This window comes from Pelophylax lessonae (genome assembly GCF_965119305.1).
Source record: "Pelophylax lessonae genome assembly, chromosome: 4".
NCBI classification, from domain to species: Eukaryota; Metazoa; Chordata; class Amphibia; order Anura; family Ranidae; genus Pelophylax; species Pelophylax lessonae.
Genome location: NC_138771.1, coordinates 518,665,303 through 518,680,294, shown reverse-complemented (window position 1 = coordinate 518,680,294; position 14,992 = coordinate 518,665,303). Strand labels below are relative to the sequence as shown.

General features: G+C 43.8%; 1 protein-coding gene across 2 annotated transcripts in view; it reads left to right on the top strand.

The window, feature by feature from the left end:
- The first annotated feature begins 4,081 nt into the window (after window positions 1–4,081).
- The window catches only part of ADCK2 (aarF domain containing kinase 2), a 95,352-nt gene continuing 84,441 nt past the window's right edge, over window positions 4,082–14,992 (top strand). For both annotated transcript variants that reach the window (XM_082255071.1, XM_082255070.1), the window contains exons 1-4: window positions 4,082–5,119; window positions 9,202–9,348; window positions 12,563–12,691; window positions 12,860–12,955. In XM_082255071.1, the coding sequence (XP_082111197.1) occupies window positions 4,181–5,119; window positions 9,202–9,348; window positions 12,563–12,691; window positions 12,860–12,955 (1,311 nt within the window). In that variant the 5' untranslated portion in view covers window positions 4,082–4,180. The remainder of the gene's footprint in view (window positions 5,120–9,201; window positions 9,349–12,562; window positions 12,692–12,859; window positions 12,956–14,992) is intronic.

Sequence of the window (14,992 nt, the reverse complement as noted above, 5' to 3'; positions counted from 1 at the left end):
ACAAGACAGATCGCTGTTCTGACAGGGGAAAAGGGATGGATTTTGTGTCCCTGCAAAGCAGGTAATAAATCCCATCTCTTTTCCTAGTAAAATCACTTCACTCAGTATAGTAAAACACTGGCTAGGCACACAGTTAACCGTTTGATTGCCTCTGATGTTAATATCGCAGTATCGAAGTCCTGATATAAGTCGCTGAATGCTGCCATTACTAGTAAAATAAATAAATAAAATAAAATAAAATAAATTCATAAATATATCCCATAGTTTGTAGATGCAATAACTTTTGCACAAACCAATTAAAATACACTTATTGGAATTTTTTTTAACCAAAAACAAGTAGCAGAATACATACTGGCCTAAATTAATGAAGAAATTAGATTTGCTTTCCTTTTTTTCCTTGGATATGTTTTATAGCGGAAAGTAAAAAATATTGTTTTTTTTTTTTTCCAAAAATTGTTGCACTTTTTTGTTTATAGCTCAAAAAATAAAAAACACAGATGTGATAAAATACCACCAAAAGAAAACTCTATTTGTGGGGAAAAAGGACATAGAATTTATTTAATTGCAGCATTGCATGACCGCACAATTGTCAGTTAAAATAGCGCAGTGCCGTATCGCAAAAAATGGCCTGGTCATGAAGGCCGGTAAATTTTTCAGAGGTCAGGTGGTTAAAATAAAAAAAAAATATATATGTATATTTATATTATATACTTATCTTATATTGTCCCTATTGGAAGATTTTTCCCTCTATTTCTTTTCTGGGGACAACCCAAAAATGTGGGATTTTCTTTTATTTTCACTTTCAATGATAATGGTAAACAGGACAAATAGAGAGGGTGACTCTCCCTAATGGGGGCACTGACAGCAATAAAAGCTGACAAGCGTTCTAATCCCTCTCCACCCTATCCAAAACTAAGAAAAAAAATTTTTGCCTTTAGTTATACTTTTAAGATTGACCTATAGACAATTCTGGGTTCTATAGCTTGTTGCTATCGCACAGGCGGGCAAAATTTTAAATCCTGACATGTTTGGTATCTATTTACTCGATGCAACATTTTACACCCCCCCACCAAAAAAAAATATGGGTATTATATAGTGTTTATGTGCACTAAAATTCATTTAAATGTATTTTTTCCTGAAAATGTATGTTTGTTAAATGGCTGCGCAAATATTTTTTGACACAAAGTTTGCAACACCCACCATTTTATTCCACAGGGGCTCTGCTTTCAGAAAATATATGTTTGCAGAGCCGGATTTATGGGAGTGCAAAAGGAGCAATTGCCCCAGGCCCCCCTGATAAAAGAGGCCGCCCTCTATACAAAATTGTATAAAACAATATAAAAAAAGATATATAAAACTATAAACAAATAAATAATTATAAAATAATATAAAATGTATAATTAAGGACATACTTTCCACACAAAGCGCACATAGAGCGATATGACTACGTACGTGTGGGAGTGTGTTTGACCTCAGAATGACGTTGTGTCATGCATTTTAATGTACCGCTGTTTGGTCGTGGAGCTAAGCTGAAATACAGATCTCTCCTTTCCTCTAGTGCAGGCATGTCCAATCTGCGGCCCGGGGGCCGCATGCGGCCCGGAACGGCTAGCGATGCGGCCCACTACCCCCTGATAATTTTTTATTTTTTTGCTGGGGAGTAAGGAAGTTGAGTTGGGGGCACGGCCACAGCGGCTTACATCTAACTGTAGGCAGAGGCTGCCTCGGAGGGGATCATCCACTAGTTGTGTTAGTTGTGTTAAATTAGTGCTGGATAGGGGGCGTGGCAGAGCGGGAAGGGAGCAGCAGCGTTTTATTACTTATATACCTTAACCATAGTATATATTTTATATGCGGCCCGAGAAAATTTCTCTACACTCAATGTGGCCCAGAGAAGCCAAAAGGTTGGACACCCATGCTCTAGTGCATCTACTCCCCCCACAATTATAAAGCACTCCCTATGAGCCCACTTAACCCCTTGTGTTAACCCCATTCCCTGACAGTGTCATTTATAAAGTAACAGAGCATTTTATTTTAGCACTGATTACTGTATTGGTGTCACTGGTCCCCAAAAAGTGTCACTTAATGTCAGATTTGTCCACCGCAATTTCGCAGTCCCGCTAAAAATCGCTGATCACTGCCATTACTAGTAAAAACAATAAAAAAAAAAAAAAGTCCATAAATGTATCCCATGGTTTGTAGACGCTATAACTTTTGCACAAACCAGTCAATATACACTTATTAGGATTTTTTTTTTACCAAAAATATTTAGCAGAAAACATATTGGTCTAAACTGATGAAAAAATTATATTTTTTAACTCCTTTCCATCCGCGCTACAGCCTATATACGGCTGCAGCGCGGACTTGAATTTTCGGGAGGCCATTTTTAAACGGCCTCCCAGAAAGACTCTCCCCGCGAGCTCCCGAGAGCGCGCATCGGGGAGAATCTGTGTCGGCCGTGTCCCTTGGACACGGCCGATAACAGATCGTGGTGAATGGCCAATCACAGCGGCCATTCACCACGTGATCAAGCCGTCCAATGAGAGATGATCTCATATGTAAACATATGAGATCATCTCTCATCGCCGGCGCTCCTTCCTCACACAGACACTGCAGTGTGAGGAAGGAGGGGGAGCCGACAGCCGCTGGGGACACAGAGAAATGTAATCAGGGCACTGATCACCAGTGCCCTGATTACTAAAGGTAAAAAAACCACACACATTGCCCCCCCATCAGTGCCCACAGTGCCCGCCATCAGTGCCCCCATCAATGCCCACAATCAGTGCCCATAGTGCTGCCAGTCAGTGCCCATCAGTGCCTGCTCATCTAGGCACTGATGAGCACTGACTGGCAGCACTATGGGCACTGAGTGTGGGCACTGATGGTGCTGCCCATCAGTGCTCATCAGTGCCGCCCATCAGTGCTCATCAGTGCCACCCGTCAGTGTCCATCAGTGCCATCCGCCAGTGCCCATCAGTGCCGCCTATCAGTGCCCATCAGTGCCGCCCGTCAGTGCCGCCTCTCAGTGCCACCTCTCAGTGCCCAGCAGTGCCGCCTATCAGTGCTCATCAGTGCCGCCTATCAGTGCCACCTATCAGTGCCGCCTATCAGTGCCGCCTATCAGTGCTCATCAGTGCGGCATATTAGTGCCACCTCATCAGTGCCCATAAGTGCCACCTCATCAGTGCCCATAAGTGCCACCTCATCAGTGCCCATCAGTGCAGCATATCAGTGCCCATCAGTGCCGCCTCATCAGCGCACATCAGTGAAGGAGAAAAATTTATTTTCAAAATTTACTCGCAGAAAATAAGAAAAATTTTTTTTTTTTTCAAAATTTTCTGTCTTTTTTCTTTTTTTTTGTAAAAAATAAAAAACCCAGAGGTGATCAAATACCACCAAAAGAAAGCTCTATTTGTGTGAAAAAAATGATAAAAATTTCATATGGGTACAGTGTAGCATGACCACGCAATTGTCAGTCAAAGTGTGACAGCGCTGAAAGCTGAAAATTGGCCTGGATGGGAAGGGTGTTTAAGTGCACAGTAGGCAAGTGGTTAAAAAAAAAATTATTGAGCATGTTTTGTAGCAGAAAGTAAAAAAAAAATGTTTTTTTTCAAAACTGTGTTCTTTTTTGGTTTATAGCACAAAAAAAAAAAAAAAAAACCGAGGTGATGAAATACCACCAAAAGAAAGCTCTATTTGTGAGAAAAAAAAAGATATCAATTTTATTTGGATACAGCGTTGAACGCTCGTGCAATTGTCAGGTAAAGCAACGCAGTGCCGTATCACGAAAAATGTTAGGAAGGGGTTAAAACCTTCCGGAGCTGAAGCGGTTAAAGATTGATAATCATCAATATAAAAGTGAATGCTGTCTGATGGCTGTCACTGATTCCTCTCTTTTTAAATCAGACAGAAGCTCCTCCCAGTGTGATGTGCTGTGGCCATGTGAGAGTTAATACAGTGTACGTCGTCACTGTGGGCGGGGCCTCCTGCTTTCATTGGGTTATGTTGATGTTTCTGTACGCTGTGTATGGATCGGTGATCAGGGGTCACGTGACAGGCAGGCTCAGAGATAAAGGAGGTCGCTGTGGTTCGGTGATCGCTGTGTCTGTCCCTCTATGAAGGCTGCCTAGGCAGGAAGGAAGCAGATCTCCCACTGCCTGTCTATGATCTGACTCGTGCAATGTCGCAGGCTTTGCATGTGAGAAGTGTCTTGTTGTGTTGCAGTAGGATATGCTGTGTCAGGAGCTCCAGGAATGTATCTAGGTGGAAGGAAGTGGCAGTTCAGTATCAGGGAAACATAATCAAGCACAGCAGGATAAAAGGCTTCTGGAAGATCTCATTGATGTGCCTGGGCATCAAATATGTGCCAACAGAATGTGAGAGACTATACCAAAGAGAAGTACCAGCAGAGGTGGCCATGGCCTCCAGAGCTTCACCAGGTCATCAGAAGTGTGAAGATAGCCTCCTGAAAAAGACCGCATTCGTTTTGCGCTTGGTTGTGCGCTCTTGCGTCCTCTTCCTGAAATTTGGACCGCTCTTACTTGTCTATCCATTGACATTCCTTTCAGACAGATTTTATACCCTGTGGCTTCATCTTCTGCTGAAGGCCACCGAGTCTTCGGGGCCAGCTTGCATTAAACTTGGCCAGTGGGCTAGCACTCGAAGAGATCTTTTTTCTGAAAAATTCTGTGCCAAATTTTCTAAACTTCACATTAAGGTGGCACCGCACTCTTGGGGTTACACTGAGTTTTGCCTGAAAAGAGCCTTCGGAGATAACTATGGACAAGTGTTTACATTTCCAAGTAAGGAACCTGTAGGTTCTGGCTGCGTCGCTCAGGTGTACAAAGCTTACGCTGACCTGTCTGTGATTGACGCTATGGAATCGCAATCCCTGATAGGAAGCGCTGGGAGTGACAGTGGCTTTGAGGCATGGGAAGTGGCGGGGCTTGGTGGAATTTTCAGGCACCTCGGGAAAAGGGGGCCATCTGATCATGATGCACTGGAAGACCAAGGAGATACTGATGAAACCTGCGATATCCTGAAAGGAGAAGATCCATATCCTTCATCTATAAAGCCATCAGTGGATGATGCTCATCGCTGGATTCCTGTCGCTATAAAAGTAAGGCCAAAATCACCAGAGGGACCTAAAGTACCAAACCTTTTATGTTCCGTGTAAGAATTAATGAAACTAAGTTTCATGGCTGATTTTACTCTGTTAAAGCCCAACTCAAAGCAAAACCACTGCATTTTATTTCCATTTGTACTACTGTTGGGGGATTTCACCTTACTTCCTGATTTAGTGACCACACAGGAAATGGGGAAATCTTCCCAGCATGGGCAGAGACAGCAATGAGAAGCTGAACGTGTTTCTCTCCCCTCTCTCTTTTTTATTTAAAAACATTTTATTTTTTTATTACTGTCTACGCCAAGGTTCTCCAAACTTTATAAACAAAGGGCCAGTTTACTGTCCTTCAGACTTTAGGAGGCTGGAGTGTGGTAAGCAGTAATAGAAATGTCCAGGCATCAGTGGGTAATAAACTATGCTCTATCATTGCTGTCAGTGGGAGGAATAGTGCCCCATCATTGGTGTCAGTGGGAGGAATAGTGCCCCATCATTGGTATCAGTGGGAGATATAGTGCCCCATCATTGGTGTCAGTGGGAGGAATAGTGCCCTATCATTGGTGTCAGTGGGAGGAATAGTGCCCTATTATTGGTGTCAGTAGGAAGAATAGTGCCCTATTATTGGTGTCAGTGGGAGGAATAGTGCCCTATTATTGGTGTCAGTGGGAGGAATAGTGCCCCATCATTGGTGTCAGTTGGAAGAATAGTGCCCCATCATTGGTGTCAGTGGGAGGAGTAATGCCCCATCATTGGTGTCGGGAAGGATAAGTGCTCCATCATTGGTGTTGGTGGGAGGAATACTGCCCAATCATTGGTGTCGTGGGAGGAATAATGCCCCATCATTGGTGTCAGTTGGAAGGATAGTGCCCCATCATTGGTGTCAGTGGGAGGAGTAATGCCCCATCATTGGTGTCGGGGAGGATAAGTGCTCCATCATTGGTGTTGGTGGGAGGAATACTGCCCAATCATTGGTGTCGTGGGAGGAATAATGCCCCATCATTGGTGTCAGTGTGAGGAAAAGTGCCCCATCTTTGGTGTCACTGGGAGGAACAGTTCCCCCGTCATTGGTGTCAGTGGGAGAAATAGTGCCCTATCTTTGGTGTCACTGGGAGGAACAGTTCCCCCGTCATTGGTGTCAGTGGGAGGAATAGTGCCCCATCGTTGGTGTCAGTGGGAGGAATAGTGCCCTATCATTGGTGTCACTGGGTGGAATAGTGCCCTATCATTGGTGTCAGTGGGGGGAATAGTGCCCTATCATTGGTGTCACTGGGTGGAATAGTGCCCCATCATTGGTGTCACTGAGAGGAATAGTGCCCCATCATTGGTTTCAGTGGGAGGAATAGTGCCCCATCATTAGTGTCAGTGGGAGGAATACTGCTCAATCAAATCATTAGTGCCAGTGGGAGGAACAGTGCCACATCATTGGTATCAGTGGGTGGAATAGTGCCCCCCATCATTGGTGTCAGTTGGTGGAATACTGCCTCATCATTGGTGTCAGTGGGAGCAAAAGTGCCCCAAGGGGCGGATAAAGGCAAGCAAAGGGCCGCATCTAGACCCGGGGCTGCAATTTGGAGAGTCGGCCCATTTCACTTATCTCCTTTGGGGCCTGTACACACTTGCGGTAAAAGCAAGCAGCTGAGCCACGGTTTTACCACCTTTACCTCTGCCCACCTAAAGAAGGGCATGCAGCTGCTCAGTGCTGTACACATGCAGCTCCCATAATGCTTTGATTCACAGCCTAGGCAAAAATTAAACAGTATGTCCACAAACAGTTCTACCACTGAACATGACCCAGTAAACTATATGGGACTGCACCACAACCTCCCAGTAATCATGTGTAATGTACACGGTTGCAACACAGTGGTATGGCATTTATAGGGCTAAAACAGCTGGAGAGAGGGCGACATATCATATCACCTTCATTGGTTAGATTAGGTAGGTGCTGGTGCTCAGATTATATCATTTTGGTAAATCTAAAAGTGATTGTAAAAAGATGATAAGGTCAGATTGTAACCTGTATGGTGACCCTTGGTCTACAATGTGTCTTCAATGAAGCATTTAACCATATTCATCCACCATGCCAATATGGTGCTAACTACACTTAAAGTAAACCCATTATTAATCTAGAGCAGTGTTTCTCAACATTTTTTTCAGTCAAAGCACCCTTTAAAAACCATGGAAATCTGGAGGCACCCTTTAAGAAGATTTTACCCCCTTCCTGACCAGGCCCTATTTTGCAATTCGGCACTGCGTGACTTTAACAGACAATTGTGCGGTCGTGCGACGCTGTACCCAAATGAAATTGATGTCCTTTTTTTCCCACAAACAGAGCTTTCTTTTGGTGGTATTTGATCACCTGTGCGATTTTTACTTTTTGCGCTATAAACAAAAAAAGAGCGTAAATTTTGAAAAAATAACAATATTATTCTCATTTTTTTATATGAAATTCCCCAAAATAAAAATGTAAAAAACTAATTTTTTTAACATTTTTGGCCAATTTGTTTTCTGCTACATATGTTTGGTAAAAAAAAAAAGCGTATTTTGATTGGTTTGCGCAAAAGTTTACTAACTAAGGGAAAGATTTTTGTCATTTTTGGTGTATTTTTTTTAACGAGTAATGGCGGCGGTCTGCGATTTTTTTTTTTTTTTTGCGGGACTGCGGCGGACAGATCGGACCCTTGACTGACATTTTTGATGCTTTTGGGGTTACCAGTGACATTTCTACAGTAATCAGTGCTATACATATGCACTGTTACTGTAAAAATGACACTGGCAGGGAAGGGGCTAACTTTATTCGTGATCAAGGGGTTAAGTGTGTCCCTAGGGGCGTGCTTCTAACTGTAAAGGGGTGTGGCTAGTGGTGTAACAACAGAGACATACGATCCTACATAGCAGGACCGTATGATCTCTGTTATTACACAGGGGAGAATGACAGATGGCTGTGTTTACATTAGCCGCCTGCCTTTCTCCCTCTCCACGGGGAGATCGTGAGTGACCGGCGGACATCGGGTCCGCCGGTCACTCGCGCGGACTGCTTAGGGAACGAGCGGGGGCGGGAGCGCGCCTCCGGCGGCACGCGCTCGCCCCCTAGAGCCTCACAGGCGAGCGACGTAGATCTACGTCACTTTGCCTGTTTGGGGCTTACCGCCGCTGTAAATAGTCGTGCGGCGGTCGGCAAGCTTTTAAAAATTATGGACAGTCTCAAAGGCACCCCATTCTAAAATGTAAAAACTATTCTAATAGTTCTACATAATGCAGCAACATCCAAACACGTAGGACACTCAACATTAGAGGAGATTTATTCTTCCAAAGCAAGTACACTTTTTCAAACTGGTACTGACTAGTATTCCAATGTTTCTCTTCTCCCTCAGTTTTTCTGCATCATTCAGCTAATGAGATCCCATCCCTGATGGAGAGGGGCAGGAGAGGGGGTACAAGGATGCTGTGCAGGCGACTGACATCCTCCATTTCAACTGATGGTGCCATTGGGCATTCGGACACCGGCAGCTAGAAGATTGTAATGCTGTACAATGAAAACCTGTGGCTTTGTGTAACTAAAAAGGCAGGCTTCATCCACATGCCAGCTTGTATACAATTTTTGGGCAATTGTTAGAAATTATGCCAAGGCACCCCTGAAGAAACCTCAAGGCATCATGGTTGAGAAAGGCTGATCTAGACATTTATAAACTGAGCATATGGTTAAAGCCGACCTTCCATGAAAATGGAAAGTCCAATATACTGATGACCCCCAAATACCATTGGTTTAAAAATTCAGTGAGAATTAAAGTTAAAAAAAAAATAATAATTAAAAAAATTGCTTTGGACCCATTACTAGGATAAAACGCATTCTCAAGGAATTTTGAGCATTCAGCTCTCCCAGAAGGCATCCTGCCTCCTAAAAGCGTCGGAAGCTTGCCTTTTTTTAAACTTTAATTTTCAATTGCATTTTATATCCATTTGTATTTAGTAGGTGGGGCTATCAGTAAAGAAAACTTCCATTTTTGTGTAACAGGAATCATGGACTGATCTGGTCAGTGGAACGCTACTTGACTGTTTTTTTTCCTTGCTCCCCCACCTAGGTCCTGCATCCAGGTCTTAGACAACAAGTTACAATGGACCTCCTCCTAATGAAGACCTGGAGCCGAATGCTTGGCTTCATCCCTGGATTCCGGTGGCTGAGCCTGACCGAGATTGTGGAAGAGTTTGAGAAACTTATGACCCGACAAGTGAGTTAAACTGTTAGTATCTTGTATCTGTGGGCACACATGAATGAAGACATTCCTCAGTAAAGCCTTGCCACTTGTGCCAGCTTGTGATCTTTTTTACTTTTAACTGTAGAGACCAACAAAGAAGAGCAAAGAGAGAGCTGATCTGTAAAGAGTCTTCTGACTCCTCTCTCCTACAGTTCTCTGGCTAAATATAGCCATAAAATACAGAAATAGACACCAAAATAAAGAAGGTGATCATTGTTTATATGTTTTATTAAGGCCTGGTGCTGCATCTAATCACCCATTGGCCCCCAAGTGCCATTATGGTCAATACCACCCAGACTACGGGCATGTCAGATAGCAGGAGTTTGTAATAGCGCTACAAACTCTTTCATTATTTTCCACAGTGATTTGTAGTTGGCTGCAGAACTGCTACCGTATGCAGCCACAATACACATCGGTGCTGCTTCTACAAATCTCTGGTGTGATACAGTTACCAGCACCCACATTGGATGACATTAGCAACTACTACAGCGGGCAGTTTTGTAAACAGCACAAACAATTTTATTGATGACAGATATTTACATAGTGCTGAAAATGTATACAGTTCTGAACATTAAATTCCATTGATTGCCCTCGAGGAGCTTACAATCTAAACTCCCTATTTTATATGCATACACTGGCCAATTTGGACAGGATCCAATAAACTTACTATCATGTCTTTGGGGGAAACCCATGTAAGCTCAAGGGTTTTGGCCTCAGCTACATACAGTTTATACTAGGGATCGACCGATTATCGGCAATGCCGATATATCGGGGGCCAATATGCATTTTCCCCGATATATCAGAATCGGTCCCTGAGGTTACCGATATTGCCGATATCTAGGGAAATTGCTGTACCGGAATGATGCCTGCAGCTAGAGGCATCACCCCGGTCCATAGCTGAAGGTCGGCTCTCTTGTAATGACAACCGATGCGGCTGAGAAGCCGCTCAGCTGTCATTACAAGGAGTGGGAGGGGACGTCCCCCCCCTCCCGCCGCCTTCCACGGCTCACCCAGGTCTCCCGTCCCACCGGGAGACCCGGGGAACCAGCCTGCACGGCTGACGAACAGAAGACCCTATCAAAGCCGCATTCGCATTCGGAAAGGCAAAGTATTTGTGTATATATATAAAAAAACATTATAAATATCTTTTTTTCCCCTTTTTTATAAGTGATCACATTCCTTCTGTTCTCAGTTGCATAAAAGCTGGGGGAGGAGAAACAGCATTAAACTGAGCTTCCCAGTGAAATGCTGTGCAGGGGGTGTGTGTCAGGACAAGTGTGATCATTGGATCCCTGATTTCCCAGCACATCTAGAGAACTGATCATGCTGTGTTCTCCTGCTTAGTGTGGTCAGTTTTTATTAGGAAAGCAGAGAGACTGGCAGGAACACCAGGGATTTCACACAAAGGAAGCAATACAAAGAGAGCAGGATACTTTTTCATACAAGTACATGGTACAGCAGGCGCATATCAGGAATATGGAATATTGGGATTACATATTCTACCAACCCCTTCACACTGATGTAACGCATATATGTGGCCTTCTGCTTCAAGGGGTTGTATCCGGGTGATGCCCTGGTACCGTTTTTCAGAGCCAGCGTTTGGCTTTCTTGTAATAACAACAGATGCAGCTAATCAGCTGCTTGACTGTTATTATAAGCAGCGGGAAAGGACTCCCACCCCCCCCCCTCTCGCCTCCTTCCGCGGCTTGACCGGGCATTCTTGACCCATCGGAAGGCCCGAGTGACCAGCCGGCACGTCCGCCGGCTGGCCGGAGACCCGAACAAACCCGAAGTGATGTCATGACATCACTTCCAGTTCACTAAAGCCTTAAAGGCGCCTGATTTAAAAAAAAAAAAAAAGTCAGTATTCAAAACAGGTATTCAAAACAGCCAAACTTCTTGGCAATTTGAATGCTTTTAAGTGCAAAATAGGGATCTGGGGTCTTATAGACCCCAGATCCCTCCAAAAAATTCCTGACATGTGACTACTGCTGTCACAAGGGAGGTTTATATTCCTTGTGACAGCAATCAATGTAATAATAATAAAAAAAAATAATAAAAAAATTTAAAGCGTCCCATCCCTCTGTACTCACATGCAGAAGCGTCCCAATACATATGCCCACCAGTGTTAATTTCGTCGACTAAAACCGACTAAAACATTTTCGTCTACTAAATTAACACAATTTTAGTCGACTAAAATACGATTAAAACTAAAACAATTCAGATGACTAAAATACGACTAAAACTAAAATGGCATTTTAGTCAAAAGACTATAACTAAAACTAAATCGAAATTTGCTGCCAAAATTAACACTAGTGCATGCTGAAAGCTTAATACCACCATAAATAACATATTTGATTTTTCACTCCAGGACCAGCAGTATTATATAATGAGTTTGGAAATTGTAGAGAAATGCTTAAATAATGCATTACAAATAACAATTGAACTACACCCATTCGATTATAGAGGACTAAAATGAGTTTTAGTCTAATAAAATGTAGGACGTTTTAGTGGACTAAAATGTGCTGGAGTTTTAGTCGACTAAATACGACTAAAACTAAAACACTTGCAGAAGACTAAAATGGGACTAAAACTAAAATGCCATTTTAGTCCTAAGACTAAAACTAAATTGAAATTTGCTGCCAAAATTAACACTGATGCCCACAAATGTAAACAGTGTTCAAACCACACTTGTGAGGTATCGCCACGATCGTTAGAGCAAGAGTCTATGGAGATTTGTGGAAAAAAATTGCTTTTGAGAGACAGCTGCGTAAATACAGTGTGAAATAAAATATTGCAACAACCGCCATTTTATTCTCTAGAATCTCTACTAAAAAATACATATAATGTTTGAGGGTTCTAAGTAATTTTCTAGCAAAAAATACAAATTTTAACTTGTAAGTAACAAGTGTCAGAAAAAGGATTGGTCTCCAAGCGGTTAATTCTAACTCTTAAGCATTATGCTGTAAAGTTTTTATCTTTATCCCTGTTGGAGCGATTTCCTATAATTTCCTATCCTGGGAAGAAGTGAGGGAAAATATTAGTGAGACTACAAATTTTACAGAAGCTACAACCCTTCCTTGCTCTTTCCAAAATAATTTTTTTTTTTTTTTTGTCTGGAGGTTGTAAATGTAGAATAGGGACCTTATAAAAATACATAGAATATGTTTTCCTCTTCTTCCTGCAGATAAATCTCAAATATGAAGCCAGAAATTTGGAAAAATTTCATCAAAAGTTTGAAAAAATTGACTTCATAAAGTTTCCCATTCCACTGCGACCCTTCGTCACAAGGAACATCCTGGTGGAGACCTTCGAGGTGAGTAGTAGGTCATAGCCTGTGTTTAAACCTGAAACTCAGAAATGCGGAGACTACTTATTGCTGCCAGTTAACTAGCATTTTCAGGAGAGGTCCGCAATAGCAGCCTCCATCTATCTCTCATGATAGCATTCATGTAAGCTGTGACATATCTATCCTTTGTTACAGGAAGGTGAACCTTTGTCTGTCTATCTCCAAGGGTCAGAGTCTACCCAGATCAAGCAAAGAATAGCAGCAATGGGTGTTGAGATGCTGCTGAAGATGGTAGGCATAAAACAATGTGTACGCACACATAGAAGTATGTTTGTTGGCTGCCTTGCTGAATAAAAGTGTAAGGGCTCTTTCACACGGGCGATCCGATCAGATCCGCCTGTCAGTTTTTTAGGCGGATCTGATCGGATCCTCCATGCAGCTCAATGGGGCAGCGGATGTCAGCGGAGACACCTCCGCTGACACCCGCTGCCATCCGCATCCGATCCTGTGCGTGAAATCTGGACGGATGGAAACCCTATTTTTCCATCCGTTCAGTAATCGGATCGGATCTGATGAGAGCGGACAAGCGGTCCGCTCTCATCCGATCCCCCATAGAGGGCAGCAGGTGCTGAGACACCTCCCTCTCCGCTCTGCAAGCGGAGACGGAGCTGTCATCCGCCGGCTCAGCGGGGATCGCGGATCGATCCCCGCTGAGCAACACGGATCCGCCTACGGAGGCGGACCGTGTGAAAGAGCCCTAAGACTAACTTGCTTAAGCCTTGTAAATCAACCAAAATTGACCTGTTCAGCAGGAACCGGCCGACTTTCTAACCATGTCTAGAGATGTCTGTTCTGCAGAAGCTGGTCTCACAAGCGGCTTCTGACAAACGGGCATGCTGGAAGAGCAGCATCCGATCATCGCTGGCAGCCAATGGCTGGGAGCGCTAATCAGTGTGTTCTGCCAGGGGGTTGGGGGGTGGTCAGAACACAAAGGCACAGCAGAAGAGATTGCTGCACCAACATCGCTTGTGTTAGTACTGTGGTTTCTCAGGTTTTTTTTCTCTCAGCCCCCTGCGTTGAACAAAAAAACTTCAAGTGTTTACTAGGCTTTCGATTGTTCCTGGGTGTCCCTGTCTTGTGCATTGTTCATTGCTGTCAATTAGAAATGAAGAGAGGAGCCGCTCAGGTGAGGCTGTTTATCCTGGTGCAGGTCAGATCCGCCATCCAAAGTTTGTTGAAACCAAAAAAGAGAGACCGCACTCGAAGATGAAAATGAAATCAATGGTATCCTTTATTCCTCATGAACAAATTCATAAAACAGTGCTTTAAAAGACATGCCAGGTTGACGCGTTTCACGATACAGAGGATCGCTTACTCATAACCACATGGTTATGAGTAAGCGATCCTCTGTATCGTGAAACGCGTCAACCTGGCATGTCTTTTGATGCACTGTCTGTATGAATTTGTTCATGAGGAATAAAGGATACCATTGATTTCATTTTCATTGCTGTCAATACCAATTAAGCAAGTCCCCCTAAAATATATACATGTGCAAGTATATCATTCTGTAAAGCCCAGCTGAGCTTTCAGTGTAAATCTGCTAAATACTCTGCCTGGCCAAAAAACAAGTTGCCACCTGGAATTAACTAAGCAAATAGGTAAGAGTCTCCTATTGGATAGTTACTGCATGGGCGATTATCTTTCTGCTGGGAAGTTATTTAACCCCAACTGATGCAATGAGCAGCTTCTCATTTCTTAAAGCGGTTGTAGCCTAAAAAAAAAAAAAAAAAAAACCCTGCAGGACAAAGGCATAATGAAATACTTACCTTAGAACGAAGCCCCGACACGGTCGCCGGGACACCGCTGAGGCAGCTGACATCTTCCTTCGGAATCTCTTTCAGGTTGGGCGACTCCGGGGCTGTGAGTGGCCGGAGCCGCGATAACGTCACTCCTGAGCATGCACACAGGAGTTCACTTTCTGGCAAGGAGCTCTGCAGGTCCGCCAGTCATTCAGAGCGCATGCGCCGCTGGTGTCAGTGGCTGCATGCAGGGCGAATATCTCCTAAACCGTGCAAGTTTAGGAGATATTAATTTCACCTACAGGTAAGCCTTATTATAGACTTACCTGTAGTTAAAAAGCGGAGTATACTACCACTTTAACCACTTGTCGACCGCCCACCGAATCCCTGTACCTGTATGGTGATCCGGTGGAGTGCTCCTGGAGGGCGAGCGCGCCGGCGGTGGCGTGCTCCCACCCCCCACTAGGCAGCGGGGATGCAGATCCATGGGACCGGCGACACCGATTGCCGCCGGGAACCCGCGATCGCT